Source organism: Manis javanica, chromosome 5 (assembly GCF_040802235.1).
Source record: "Manis javanica isolate MJ-LG chromosome 5, MJ_LKY, whole genome shotgun sequence".
NCBI lineage: Eukaryota > Metazoa > Chordata > Mammalia > Pholidota > Manidae > Manis > Manis javanica.
In genome coordinates, this window is record NC_133160.1 from 103,583,549 (window position 1) to 103,599,456 (window position 15,908).

General features: G+C 35.5%; 1 protein-coding gene across 8 annotated transcripts in view; it reads left to right on the forward strand.

Moving 5' to 3' along the window:
• The window catches only part of MAPK10 (mitogen-activated protein kinase 10), a 321,575-nt gene that overhangs the window by 216,323 nt on the left and 89,344 nt on the right, over positions 1-15,908 (forward strand). For all 8 annotated transcript variants that reach the window (XM_037021186.2, XM_073237345.1, XM_073237344.1 and 5 more), the window contains one exon: positions 14,634-14,763. In XM_037021186.2, the coding sequence (XP_036877081.1) occupies positions 14,634-14,763 (130 nt within the window). The remainder of the gene's footprint in view (positions 1-14,633; positions 14,764-15,908) is intronic.

Below are 15,908 nucleotides of genomic sequence, written 5' to 3' on the forward strand. Positions count from 1 at the left end.
AAAGAAAGGGTACATTATGATTAGCATGTATAATGTGGGTGGGGGGGCATAGGGAGGGATATGCAACACAGAGAAGACAAGTAGTGATTCTATAGCATCTTACTACGCTGATGGACAGTGACTGTACTGGGGTTTGTTGGGGGGACTTGGTGAAGGGGGGAGTCTAGTAAACATAATGTTCTTCATGTAATTGTAGATTAATGATATCTAAATGAATAAAAAAACATGAAGCTTATTGTATTTTTTGTCCAATGTATTTCCATTGTAATGGAACAATGTATTTGATTGATATTAGTACCTTATTTTCAATATTTCTTCAGCCACAAGGGCCTACATTCTAAATTTTGCTGTCAGTTCTCCATCCCTGACCACTGTCAGGTACTCCTTTTCCTCCTTACTCAGCTTAGATGTTGTGCCTCATATTGTAATCTATCCTCTATCTAAACTCCTAGCTATCTTCTCTCTTCCTTCCTGGCAAAACTCAAATGCTGGTTCAGTCTAACGTCTAATTCCTTGATATTAAGATAGATGAATGTGGCTGGAGTAAAACATTCAGTTGTGTTGACTGTTACAGCCTCAGTTCAAGACCAACAAGATTAAGTGGGCCTTTGTACAGCCCACGGTCTCCAATCCACTTACATTTCTACTCTCCTAGGTGACAATTTTCTCTTCACTCTACCCTCAAAACTCTTAACATCTTCTCCCCATTCTCTCTCTCAGCTTTCTATTTAACTGGAAAGCTAAAAGGCAACAGAAATTAACATCCAAAAGCCTCTGCTCCCCATGTCTTCCTTCATACTGGCATCTTAACCCATTTAATTTTCTTTACCTGCTGAGGCCATGCACAGTATTTCATCCTGTATAAACTAACCCCTACACTTGAAATTACATCCCACTCCATTTTATCAGTGCCAGCAATTAACCTCTTTGCCACCCCCCATATAGCTTTAAAATTAGACCTTTCCACTAACATCTAGTATTTTCTCCTCTCATTTTTGACCTAATACATTTAGATCATACTTTATTCTTCTATCCTGTATTCTCAATATGTTACAGTTCCTTGAGCATAAGAAACTTAACTTGTACTTTTTTGTCTCTATCATAATAAATATTAGCAAGTTTTTAATTGTGTAACATGAAATGATCTATTAACATTTAAATTTAACCAACTTCTATTTTATCTGAATAAAAATACCCAATTAAAAATAGATTTGTGATAGAAAATCAGTAAATGTGTGAATGAAGACAAAACTATACAATAGTCTTAAACTTGATTTTCAAAAATGAGTATTAGTTCAAATTAAAAATAAATACTACAATAGAATTTCATTTCCCTATAGTGCTTAGCTAAAAGACAAAAATTAATTTTTTTATAATCCCAGATGGCATAAAATTTAGTGTCCAAATAGTCTCATCTGTATATTAACTGTAGTGTCCTGGAATAAAATGATTAATAACAATGCATTTGCATGTGTATATGGTTACTTATACATGCACATGAATCCACAATACACAATCCTTTCATTTTCATGAAAACACAGAAAGAACTCTTGTGAGAAAATAATTTTTATTGTTAAAAGTGAATCTTGTACATTTGGACTTTTCTCTAAACTTGGTCTGCGTCACAAAAGAGTATATACATAGATTTCATTTCCATTTTGTTTTTTATGAATGTTGGATGGCTTGTGTTCCTAAACTGAGCACACATAAAGCCACAAAAGCAGGATGCAGTTGAAAGAGTGTTAAAACCAGCTGGTCAGGAAATTCATCTGGGCTCAGCAAACAGGTTGCTAATGACACCACCCACAGGAAGAATGTGGAAAGTGCAAGAGGCAGGCGTGCATTTAGAAGAATCAATGTTCGTATTTCATTGGTGTGGTACTTTTTGCTACTTGTGTAAAGAAATCCCATGTGCAGTCTCAAAGGGCCAATTTTCCATCACTGTTTAAAATTCTTAGGGATATAGGTTATCTGAGACAAATTCTATATATTCCAAAGCCTGTATGAATAATCTTCATGCATGTTTAAAATAAAGAACAATTAACACCTGAAAAATTTTCTAGACATTTATCTGGTTTTAGCACATGTTTCTTAAAGAAATTGGTCTTATCAAAAATAGTTTTATGAGTTTTCTTTAATTTTCCTTTTTAGTATCTCCTGGAGGCTCAATTTTTGTTTCTTTTATGAATGCAAAGCATGCGGCTTCAACAGGAGACCATTGTAACCCCAGATCACTCATGTACTAATTGTTTTGTGAGCAAGTTATTTATCCATTCTGTGCTTTAGTTTCCTAAGCTCTACTGGTTTGCAAATTTCTATTAAAAATCCTGCCCAGAAAGCAAATGTAAATTCTAGTTATTATCATGAAGTGGTTTTTCAATTATCAAATCTAAATATATTATTATTTGGCTATTTGTTGATCAAATGTATACTGAATGAAAGAATAATTACATGTAAAGTTAGAGTCAGAAATGCTGTAATCTTAGTTGAATGGCTTGCAAAAATGTGTAGTTTTTAGTTCAATAATAGGGAATAACAAATAAAATGTAGAAAACTCTATTTCTAGGTTCTAAGTTCTAGAAAAACTGAAAGAGATCTCACAGTGTCAATCAAAGGATATCAGTTATATCTTAATATTTCAAAATGTGTGGTACTCCTGTATATTTGTAATAAAAATATTTAACCATTTATTCTAAAGTAATTTCAAACCTGCAAAAAAGTTGCAAGAATAGTAAAAATAACTATAACAAGATTATAATAATACCTATGTCATGAGGATCAAAGGAGTGAGTATGTATAAAGTATTAAGAACTTCAGAAGTAAATGAGTGGGAAAAAAGTGCTTAGAATTATTCAATACTGGTTAATTTTATTAAGTTTCAGTTTTGTTACTTGAACAATGGGGATAATAAGAATGTCTATCTTGTGAGGGTTTTGCATGCATAAAACTTAGAGACCTCATGTTTTTCCAGCTTAGGTTAATGACAGCCTGTGCTACATAACTAAACTTATGTGCTTGGCATATTTTATGTACATAAAACACTGTGCATGGCCTCAACAAAGTAATATTTTTTCCCTGGAAGAAACCCAGTCTGGTTTCTGGGATTACTTTAATGACACTATGATAAAATCAGAAGTGGCCTGTGCATAATTCTTTTTTGATCTACAGTCAAAAATTACATCAAGTCCTCCCATTTTGGGTTTATCTAGGCTTTACATAGATAGCTATCAATGTTAAGATGAATGTAGTCAATCTTTGCTGAAGCAAATCTGATGAATATTTGACATTAGGGAAACATTTACTGATGGAAGAAAATATAGACACATTACTATTATGTAGAAAATGCTAATAATACTTTGGTAAAAAGAAAACAGCCTATTTGTTTATCTCCCATTTTTCACACTGGAGTCTTTGTGCTTCAGGGCAGGGGTCTGGGTGGGTGGGGGTGCAGGCACACTGGGCCAGGAGTACTCAGAGCCCACTGACAATCATGGCAGGTCTTCCTGAAACTCAAATTTTGTGTGACAACTGAAGCGTCAGTGAGGAAATGAAATTTTATATTAAAAGAAAGATAGATATGTACAGTATTAAAATACAGATTCTACATGAATTTAAAGGTAAAGCGTATGACTTCAAAAATATTTAAAAAGCTATTTAACTCATGTTTGTAAAAATTGAGACCTGTAAATTCACTCTACTCTACTATTAGGAATAATTTAATTATCAGTTTACTTGTTTAACAAAAGCTTATTTAGGGTCAACTATATGCAAGACATTGGACTATACTCTTGATGCAAAGGTGAGTAAGACTCTCATTGTTGCATTATTTACAGTAGCCAAGACATAGACACCATTTCAGTGGCCATCAGTTGCTGAATGGATGAAGAAAATATGATATATATAATTTATTCAGCAATAAAAAGAAGGAAATTCTGCCACTGTGACAACATGGATGGACCTTGAGGGTATTATGATATGTGAAATAAATCAGACAAATTCTGTATGATCACAATTACATGTGGAGTCTAAGAAAACTGAACTCATTGATACAGAAAAGGAAACAGACTGGTGGTTGCCAGAGATAGAGTGGGGTGGCTAAAGAGATCAAAAGGTACAAACTTCCAGTTACAGGATACCGAAGTTCTGGGGATATAATGCACAGCATGGTGATTATAATTAACAATGGTATATTGTGTGTTTGGAAGTTCTTTTAAGAAAGTAGATATTAAAAGTTCTTGTCACAAGAAAAAAAGGTAATTATTTGAGGTGATAGATAACTTTATCTTGACAATCATTTTGCATTATATGCATACATCAAATTATATTGTATACTTTAAACCGATTCAATGTTATGTCAATTATATTTCAAAAAAACTGGAAGCAGGGGAGGTTTCAAGATTCACCTGGCTTCTGCCCTCAGGGGACTTACAATCAAGCAGTGGGGCAGGTTTTTTTTTTAAAGTTAAGCTAACTTACTTTTCATAACTATATGATGTTCTATTAGTTATTTTATTAATGCTGTGTTACCCTGGACACTTTCCTGACAAGTGCTAAAAATAAGCAGGATTCTCAGACACAAATATACTGTGTTAAGAATATCAATTTAGATATGAAACTCTAAGAGGATGGTGAGGGGATACATAGTATAGAAGCAAGAGTTAACAAGGAGACCATGTACTCCATGTAACATGGTAATGGAAATGGTTAGAGTTAAGTGGATCAATATGAAAGTATACACTGGAAGTAATTCAGGCCTTCATGGAATGGATAAGGGGAGGAGATGAGAAGAGAAAATTTGAAATGACTTCTACACTTTAACAAATAGATGTTTAAAGGAAAGATCAAGGGAGGGCAATTTAAGGTTAAGAGAGATCAAAGTTTTGTTCTGTTTGGGACATACTGAGTTTCAGATGTTTTTGAGATATCCAGTTAGAGGTGTTCAGTAGACAGCTGTATGTGTACAGGAACTTGAGGAAGACACCTTAACTAGATGTAATGTCTTGGCATCTTGTTTAACAACATTGTTTTAAAATATGCTGCTTAGTTTATTTAAACTTTTGTCCTTTAGCTTATATAATGCCCTTTTCCTAACATGTTTAAAGCTCTGGAAATAAACATTTAGCAATAGCAAATACGATTTCATGCAAAAAAACATGGAGGGATTACATAGCAAAATCCTTCAGGATTTTGGCCATTAAGGAGTACAACTTTGAGGATAGAAAAAAGTGCAATAAAAGGTAGTATATGATAGGTACACATTTCATAATGATGGTACAAATAAAATGCTGCAGAGATGGATTCAATTTCATAAATATCAGTCCATGTATCAGCATAGGAGAAGTGAATAAAGAAAAGTAGTACACAAAAAGGGACAGGGAAGAAGTCCTGGGAATAAATAATAGCAAATACACATTTTTAGATGTGTATGTTGGGAGGTGTTGAGGATTATTCATAGCTAGCAGCACTGCTCCAGTTGTCAGACTAGTGCAGGACGTCATAAAGCCAGCAACACTGTGCTGGGGCAGGATTGGAGTAGAGAGAGCAGGCCCAGCAGCTGGCAGTGAAGTTTATTCCTATCATAATTACATGTCCTGTGTATAGGAACCATTTGTCATTTCTTACAATCAAGAAGGATCTCATCAATTTTACAGGTACCAAGAAGCAGTACCAAGCTGTGAGCCAAAGGACATCTTAGTGATTTTAGGCATCACATGTTCTTACTACAAGGTCAGCTTTAGAGTCACTGTTTCAGAGCTGAGTTACTTGCACAAGTAGATGATGTGCTCAATAAGCTTCCACTCCTTAGCTAACTCTGATATTTTTCAAGTTCGGGTATTCACCTGAGTTGCTATGTAGTTTTATAAGGAAAATCTTGCTAACATAAAACTACTAAATATAAATCATACTTTGAATTTTATTCCCAGGAAATGCTCAAAGGTGGGATTATACCAGTTACCTGGGAAGAGCAGTTCTTTGCATGTGCCTCTTCCATCTTGTGGAAGTGAGGTGCAAAGACTTCTTCTATCTGAAGCACTGTGGCCACTGGCAGCAAGGGACTGTATCATTTATCTCTCAATTGGGAAGACTTTGACTGTGAAAGGGCACACTAAACTACATTGATGGATGTAAAAATAGTGTTATTGAAACTTAAACTTAAAAATTTTTAAACTTTAAATTAACTTATTCCTAAAAAAATAAACACAAATAAAATGTAAAAATGTATCTATATTAATAACCAAATATTAAAAAACAACAATAATTATTTTTGATATATCCTCATGTATTTTAATCAACTGTATTGATTCATTGGTATTGTTCTGAAGAAAAATTTTTTGTGATTTTATTATTCTTAACTTTTTATGAAATTTCTGGAAATCTTCAGTATTGCATATTATGGTCACTAAATTTGAAATGTTGACACCTTCAATATAGATCATAATATTTTTATTTGTAGAATGTTTTTAAAGTGCTTAGGTACCTAGTAAGAAGAAATTCTGCTGAGTTGAAAATATTCTCAATTCGAATTTATTTTTGTACTTTAATATGTTTCAGCCCAAGTTTTTCCCACAGAAGCTCTCTCTTTTTCTCCCTTTCATCTAGAGTTCCTTCATCCAGTAATAATTCTGCAAGATAGAACTTGTCAATTACATTACCTATATTTATGGTCTTTTTAATAGTTTGTCAATTTTAGATGCTAAAAATGATAGGTTTTTACAGTCATTTCTGTCATATATGTCATATAAGTATTCTGAAATTAGGAACTCTATCAAATCCTATCCATAATATAAATATACCCAAATTTAAGAATTCTATCAGAAGATTATTCTCACAAATTAAGACATTCTAAGTCATATTTATGTAATTTCAAAATTAAATATTACCCTCTCTTTGGGAACTTATTTCTTTATTTGATTTGTTTAGTTCCTTTCTTGCTTCAGTTACTTTCAGCACACTTCAGTGTGCTTTTACTTGCAAATTTTATCTATCATAAGAGCTATTCTCTAAAAGTTTCAAGAGCTGAAATATTGAGATGCTTTATTTATTGAATAATGTAACTAAAGATTTCCAAGTGACTTTTCAAAAAAACCTGCACCCACAATTTAAGACTTTTAATCAAAAAGTTGTTCTTCAATCAGAATTATGAAAGTTGCCAAGAAAATGCCAATTGCCTTGCTGAAACATCTTTATTTTTTTATTCAACATTAGGTTTGTCTCCAAAATTTTGTAATAAAGTGATCCTAAGTGTTTGTGTATAAAAATATTTACAAGATCTTGTAATTCTTTTCTTATTCTATTTTCTAATTGAGATAGAATTGCCATGTAACATTATTTTAGATTTAGATGTATGCAAGTTCTGTTTGATTTGCAGAATATTGCAATTTGTTTGGACCCAATGCAAATTATATTTGCATCACAACCAATTAAAAGTCCATTTCTACTCCATATATTTCTTAATTTGGTAAGAACATTGTTTTTAGTATGATGATGTTCTCCAAAAATTTGAATTTGTGTTATCACTGAAAAAATAATGTCTTTAGTGTTGATATTTTTAAACTAAAATTACAATAGTTTTCATACTATTGTTAGATGTTTCACCTTTGATAGAATGATCTTCTATAAGCTTTGAGTAATTGAACTGTATAGAAAATCAAGCTATTATTAAAAAGTACTGGTTTTTACATTTGAAGCCTTTGGTAAATGATATAAAACAAGTATAACTTAAAAGCTTACAAAATTCTTTTTTTCTGCTAATAGAGGCAACACAATAATAGCTATTGCATAACTTTTTGTACATGTTCAAAAGAAACTTGGATTGAACTTGAGCAAAATTAAGTTAGAGGACCAGTTCTTTGATCCAAATGAAAAACTGTGGTTCAGGAGTAGTCTGTAGAAGCATCTTTTGCAGGTGCATGTGTTAAATCGTCTGTGGGCACAATCTTTTAAAAATAATTATTAAATTTGAAATAACTACTGATGTTCATTTAGGAGAATTATTTTCTGGTTTTCATTTCGTTGTGCCCAGGAAAACACAGAAATGGAAATTCAGTGTACGGTATTTTAATTAAAGATACAGTCTCAGTTTTATTTATTTTTGTCTGTAGGGTTTTATTTCCAAGTTTAAAAAGCTTTATTAAACACTAACAAGGTAAATAATTATAAATTTATGTCCCAAAAATGGTGAAATCAGTGTCACATGGATGTTCTGACCTCTCTACATGTTCTCTATATGCTTTAAAGCAGGCTGACCAGCCTCTGTACCCTCACTTACTTCATATCAAGCCAAACTGTAATTTCCCGAGTTTCCAACTTACCCTAACAAATAGAAGTCTGGCAGCATTATAGATTTTGGAGGTTAAAACATGGGTAAGATCATACACGGGCAGTGCACTGAATGGTCATTAAGGGCAGCATGGTGGGCATGAGACAACTTGTCACAAAGGTAAAAGCAGAGCAAGTGAGGCAGCACAGGCATGCACCTTATCCCCTCATCTCACTGAGATGAAGCAGTTCTGAGAGCAGTTTCTTCTCCAGTGCTATTATCCTGATTTCCAAGAATATTGTGCCTTGTGCCTAAGGCAGCCACTTAAAATCTCTCTACATTCATCTATATTCTGTGATGATGAGATTAACTGGTCTGTATTCTTCAAAGTGGTAATTCTTTGTGTGATCTCCCATCTCACTGGTTTGCTGAAGGGCTGTAAATTACGAGTTCAGTATCTAGTGCTTAGAATAGCTGCTTTTGTCTTTGAAGGATCAGCTTCTGGGCTCTTTGCTGTCCCGGCTTCAACTATGTAGTCCGAGTGCAAAGTAGTCTTGATTAAAACCTGAATAACTAGGATTGGTCATCTAGGTTAGTTTGCATAGGTAAAATGGCTTTTCTTGGTGTTTAGCTCTGAGTCCAACCTCCTTCTTCCACAGTTGGACCCACCTTTTGCTTGGAGGAAGATCCAAGTGAACTACACAATTTATTGCTGTATTTAGCTAAGAGTCACTGCTTGTCAAATACTGCATTCCCCAGAAAATACACTTTGAGATGGTGACTGCATGCAGGAGATTTATTAGGGAGTGTGTTAACACCTTTGGAAAGGAAGGGAGGGAAGCAGAGGCAGAAGTTCAGCTGCAGGGCAATCTCAGTGGAAGCCTTAGCTGACCCTACTGAGGGTTCTGAAGGTGAACGAGCCTGACAGAGGTCCTAAGTTGGGGTGAGGTGGCCAGCTTTTGTAATCCTGGGTTCATCAATCTTTGAGTGAAGGCTGCACATGAAGAGAGTGTGACCTGTGGGTAGGCAGCTCTTTTCAGCTTGAGTTATACCCAGAGAGAGCTAAGAGCTGAAGGGCAATCTGCCAGCAGCCCTCCCAGCAGCTGGGATAATAAGTCCTTTATTCCTGAAGGGGAATTTTAGTAGTGCATCACAGCACCTACACTTCCCTTTGATGCACTAATGAAGTTCTATTATTAGCTTTTTTTCAACATGCTGAGCACCAATTCTCAGAAAATCAGAAGCCAAAAAGTGCCTAGGGCCCACAAATTTATAATGTATCTGTGAAACCTCGATATGCCTTCTTCTAGATTTTCTGTTATGTAATGTAATTAATATCTTTATTACTTAAGTCACCATTAATCAGAATTCTATTGCTTGTAATCAAAAGCATCCCTGAGAAAATATAACCAAACTGATACAGTCAAGCAATTCAATCACAAAAATAACCAATCAGAAAAAACAACTGTTAACCAAAGGGAAAGGGACTGGGGAGGATGGGTGGGAAGGGAGGGATAAGGTGGGGGGGAGAAGAAAGGGGGCCTTACGATTAGCATATATAATGTGGGGGGGCACAGGGAGGGCTGTGCAACACAGAGAAGACAAGTAGTGATTTTACAGCATCTTGCTACGCTGATGGACAGTGACCAATGGGGTTTGTGGGGGGGACTTGGTGAAGTGGGGAGCCTAGTAAACATAATGTTCCTCATGTAATTGTATAGCAGAAGGAGGAACAATTTGAAAAGCCCAGGCAGAGGTTGAGTTTGGCTGTTCAGCAACATGGCTCTCAATGGTGGCGTCAGAGTCTTGATAGCATCTCTAGGGACTCTAATGTTTGGGCATGAAAGTGAGATATTAGTGGGCACTGGGTAGAGATTTTTGATAGGTTTCAACTAAATCCAAAACCCTTGGAACAGGTCAAAGTGAGAATGTGGGAAATGGGAAAACAGCAAGGAAGGGTACAATGTATATCTCAGGATGGCATTTGGCTTGCTGGGCTGTGGTTTAAGATGTTAAAGATGCTTCAATGAAGAAGGATTTTTTTAATTATTATTTTTGAAGACATAGTGTTTTTTCCATAATGCCTAGGGATTTTTGTTTGTTTTTTATTTACTTTTTTTTTGCCCACCGACGTGTTTATATGATCAATAATATTTTAGGTGTGAAAGGGAAGGCAAACAAGGAAATTTTCAACTAATTGATTATGACTTAGGATATTTGTGTAAGAGATTGTCTGTAACTGCTAGAAGAAGAAAAAACAACTGATAAAGATGCTGAGAGAAAGATTTGCCTGCAGGGATGTATGTTTGTATATATGTGTGTGCATTTATATAAATACATCCAAGGAAGTAAACATAACTTTACAGCATCTAAAACTGGGCTAAATGACAGAAGCATAATAACACAAGGCTATATCTTTCTTATATGAACAAATGTGGTATAAGTGGAGGTGAGTTACTACTGTGCATCAAGATATTGCAGGAGAATTTTCATAAAAATTTATTTTTAATTAAGATAAAATAAAGAGAAACAATTGAAAGAAAAAAGTAAGATTCCACAGAACAAGATGATTTAATAAATGACTCCAGAGTAATGCAAAACTTTCAGACATTAATTTGTGACTGTACAGCACCACTGATGTCAATTTGCAGATGTATTTGCTAAACTGCTGCCAGTAATCACTGAGTAATTACAGAAAATGGGGAAGATTGTAGTGCCATCCAGGGTTCATGGCAGGAAACAGAACCATTTTAAGTAGGCAAAGATTTAATATTGTCAATGGGATGCTTGCCAAATCATTGGAAGGCCTGAAGAAGTGTGCGCTGGTCTGGCCTTCCTGGAATGATTCCCAGACAGTAGAGAGCTGAATCACCAGGCGAGCTTGCACCTCTGAGAGCATGTAGAACCACTGAGCTTCCAGAATGCATGACAGTAACTGAGATTTGGACATCACTGAGCTGGAACTGCCTACTCGTTACTGCTGTCATCACTGCTGGAGCCTGGGTCCTGGAACCTGGTGTCCTCTGCCACAACTGCTTCACCCCTTCTCACTCAGGATTCTGGAGAGTGACAGGAATCCATGACACCTTCTTGTCTGCCAACCAAGAAATGTGAGGAGATGCTCACCTTCACCGTGCCTTACAAATCTCCCATAGTACATCTGTGTGGCAGGTCCTTCCTGGAATCAGCGAGCTAGCTACAAAGGCATCTGGGAATTGTACATCTTACTCTCAAGTCTCTTCAATACAGGAAGGCATGATACAAGGGGGTAAATGGAAGACCAGTGAGCCAAACCACTGTATTTCATCCAACTGTACAAACATTCTTATTTCTTCAGAGGGAATAAAGAGGTCATAGAAGACACCTGCTGAACTTGACATTGATTCTAGTGTTGGTTAGAAAAGATACCTATTAAGCCATTAAAGGATGTAGCAGTCATTGGGAATGTGGGTTCATTAAAAACAAATCATACTGGATAGCATATTAAAGTGGTAACTGTATGATTGTAATATATCTAGATTTAACAAGACTTTTGCTCCAAACTTTTATATCGTGGGACAAGCTTGTGAAATGTGGTCAAGATAGTGGTATAGTTGAATGTATTTGTAATTAGCAGAAAGATTAGAAACTGCTGATTAGTAGATACATGTCTAATTATAGCACATGCCATTTTATCCTGCCCTGCATTACACAATGACTCCTGAAAGGATTTTCTATTTAAAAATAGCAATAGTATCTACTGACTGCTTACTCTAAGTGAGGCACTGTATATCCATTATTACCTCATTTACTCCCTACAACAATCTTGTCAAGTTGTAATTATCTCCATTTTAAATATGAGGAAGCAGATTTCAGAAATGTAAGTGGCTTGCCCATAACTCCACATTTACCTGAGATTCATACCGAAAATTGCTTTAAGGAAGAGGTACAGGAGGAAGGGAGAATGCCACAACATTTCTAGAAGAAACTGGTCAGAACCTGCCAAGAATCCCAGAGGGCAGCATTTTCTGTCATTCCATATGAAGTTGGAGCTGCCTTACTGTCTTGCAGTGTCTGGTCAGTATCTCAGGAAGGCAGACCTACATTGGCCTCACTAAAGGCTCAGACGTAAAACCAGATGTGGATTTATTAAATTATGAGAAATATAATAGTCAATCTCACAAATATGGGCAAGATTCTTGCATGCAAAATTCCAGAAGAGAGCCTGATGAGCAGACTGTTGACTGCAAAGGGTAGAATCAGGCTGAGGAGACACCCAGAAGACTGCTGCTGCCTGCAGTCTCTGCAATCCCAATAGAGATGCAGACATCTGCCCAGCTGGCTGGATACCTGGGCTTCTTTGGGAGGCCCCTTTCTTTTTTGGCCCAGGCAGTGCCAGAATTTCCTCCCTGACTTTTGGTAGGCCCATATGACCAATTGCTATTCTTTCTTTAGCTATTTTAGCAACTTCAGCTAAGTTGGTTTGGCTTAAAATTTAGTCTTTCTTTTTAAGGTGACTGTTCTGCTAATAAATTTCTTAACTTCAGAAGGCAAGTTAGGCAAGTTTAGTTCCTGTATTTCCAAATTATCAGTTGCTCTTGTGCATGACCTATGAGATGTAGGTCCATTTGACTCTTCCCTTTACTTGTATTACCACTTGTAGGTTAACAAGAACAGAGACAAGAACAGAAGTACCACTGCTGACATACAGAGTTTAATTTTTAAAAAGACAGTATTTTTCATTAACATAGGCTCATGGCGAGTTAATAGTATGTGATGTAGTTCTTAAAGAAGCCTGGACAGACTTAGTTGTATTAATGTGTCAACAGAATGAATTAGTGAGTGAATGAGTGAAGACGTTTACAGCCCTACTTTAATCTTCACTTATATTCCATACCCAGAGTAGCAATGTTCATTCAGTTAGGGTCTGCATTTTTAGAGGATATTGACAGACTGGGACTTATTCAGAGGAACTGACCAGATGGTGCTATGACTTGAAATCACATTCTGACAAATGGTGGTAGGACACTAGTGATATTTAGCTTAAGAAAGAAAAAAACTTAAGGGAAAAATAAGAAAAGCTAGGAGTTATTGAGTGCTTATAAAGTATGCCAGGCATTGCACTCAGTCCTTTCATGAATTTCAAACAGTATGGGTCATCATAAATAATGAAAATGAAAGTACTTCATTTTGAGCTGCCCTGGAAGGCAGGGCTGACAGTTGTCTAAAGAAACCACAGAGACAAGGATGCTCATTAGAATAATATTTCTGTCATAGCCGTTCAACAACAGAATGAGCAGCCTTGATGTTAAAAGGATCTGTGTTTTTGGAGATGGCTCAAGCAGAGACTGGTCAAACTTTTGATGGAAATATTTTGGAGAGCAACACGTATTAAATGGAGGCATGGACCAGACGAACTCTAAGACTTTGTCCAACTTTATCCTATGAGTCTATAATTATCTTACAATATAGTAATCTCTTTATTTTTTAGTTTAGTGGCCTGAGTCCTAAATAGTTAATGTCACTTCCAATTCAATAGATAAAATCTATTATAGGGAACACTGGTTGCTGCCTTCCTTCCTGGCAACTAAGACAAAATACAGCATACCCAAAGTTGCAGGGAGGGGAAAAAAATTTTGTTAGTGGGTCATTATGTATAATAACAAGAAGAGACTCACTTTCTTATTTGATCCCCAGACTCACATATTCTGGGTATGGGAGAAACAGTATGGTGTATTGATTGCTTTTGCAAAGTATGGTAAATTACCATTCTCCAATAGTTTAAAGTCTTCAATGTTGGTGGCACTCATTTCTGTCTTTGTATTTAAATGCAGTTATTTATGCTTTTGAAATATCTCCCTGATTGCATTCCTTATTTCGAACTTTGCTATTGTTAATGAGTGCGCTTTGACCATCCACCAGTCTGTACATTCATGGCAATTCATGTCACACCTTAAAAACTGGTTCCTGTGAATGGGGAAAGAATGAATGTCTACTTAAATAACCAAAAAGGGATGGAGTTTTATAGCTACAGAAAAACCAAAGTATCACATACTGATAGCTGAGAAATGCCAGCTCAGAGAGAGTAGATGGCTTGCCATAGTCACATGGTTAGTGGGAAAGGTGAGCACTTGTCTCTTTTGTCCTCCACTCATTGATGTAATTATATGCTGTTTCTTGGCAAGATAATCTTCTTTTTTATTTTCCTAGTAAGTAGAATGTTTTTATACTACTCTCTCACATCTTTTTTTATAGGCTGATTGACATTTTTCCTGAGTAGAAGGTATCTGAGTAGGATTCCAAAATAGAATTTTCTTTACTCATCCTTGGTTTGGTAGACAGGAATGCTAAAGGTTGTTTGTTCTTAATTTTGGATTGCTCTGTGTCTCTGCAGTGCTGCGTACGATGCTGTCCTTGACAGAAATGTGGCCATTAAGAAGCTCAGCAGACCCTTTCAAAACCAAACACATGCCAAGAGAGCTTACCGGGAGCTGGTCCTCATGAAGTGTGTGAACCATAAAAATGTGAGTTATTTTTAAACCCCTGGCATGGGGAGGTTGTGAGATTAGGGAAAGAAAAAATCAGTATGTCAATCTGAGTAGGAAAGGCTTTCTTTACTTTACATTTTCTGCCTCTTAAGATTGTTTATCCTGCCCATATGCTACATTTGATTTCATTGTCCTCATGGTAGTTTTCTGCTTAAAAATGATCTAAAAACCATATGGCATAGAGGGGATGAATTTGATAGATGTTTCCTTGCTATGAAATTAAACATATTTAGTTTTCTTGCTCCAGATCAACTGGAGAGTTCCATGCTTTTCCAAAGTAAAAACAAACCAAAACCAAAACCAAGATTTCCTACAGAATAATGTTATTTTTTATAATTTGAATTTAATATTTAACAGGTAAATATATCTATCTCTTTTTTCTTTTAGTTGTAGCCTGGCAATAACCTTCAACTGTTCAGTGTACACACTGTGTTCTGACATCTTGTTCTTTGTAGGGTTGGGAAAATGTGGGGCATATCTGCAAAGCATTTCAGAACAGGTTCATTAAGAGCATTTTTCACTGAAACGCAATAGGGCACAAACACCATTACAGGACTTTTCCACTTCAGAGTATAAGCCTCTTCAAGCCTCTAGAATTCTATCCATGCTCCTATTCTTAGTAAGGATAAATGGGAAATAATTCATTATTTTACTAAATACTATGAACATATAAATCATAATAAAATAGTACATATAACTTAATACATACATATATATATTTTATAAATTATTACAATAAAACTATGATAAAAATAACTATCATAACTCCCACAAAGTTGTTCTTAGGAATAAAAATCACACAGAATAAATGAAATTATCAGTGTGGTTTATAAACAAGTGAATTTGCCATAAGATTAACAATTTATCAATGGCACTAGAAAGAAGCAAATGTGTGAGTATGTAGTTGAAAGATTTTTTGAAACAAAAATATGTGAATTCAGGCCCAATGACAGTGTTTCTCTTTTCTTCTATTACTCTAAATTCCAGCAACTTTTTAGTTTAGCCATTTGACAAATGCTTGTTAAATGAATAAATGTGCCAAGTGTAGATCTAGGTGCTCTAGATGCTAAGACTACAGCAATGATGATAAGAAGACAATCCCTGCCCATGAGGAGCTCATG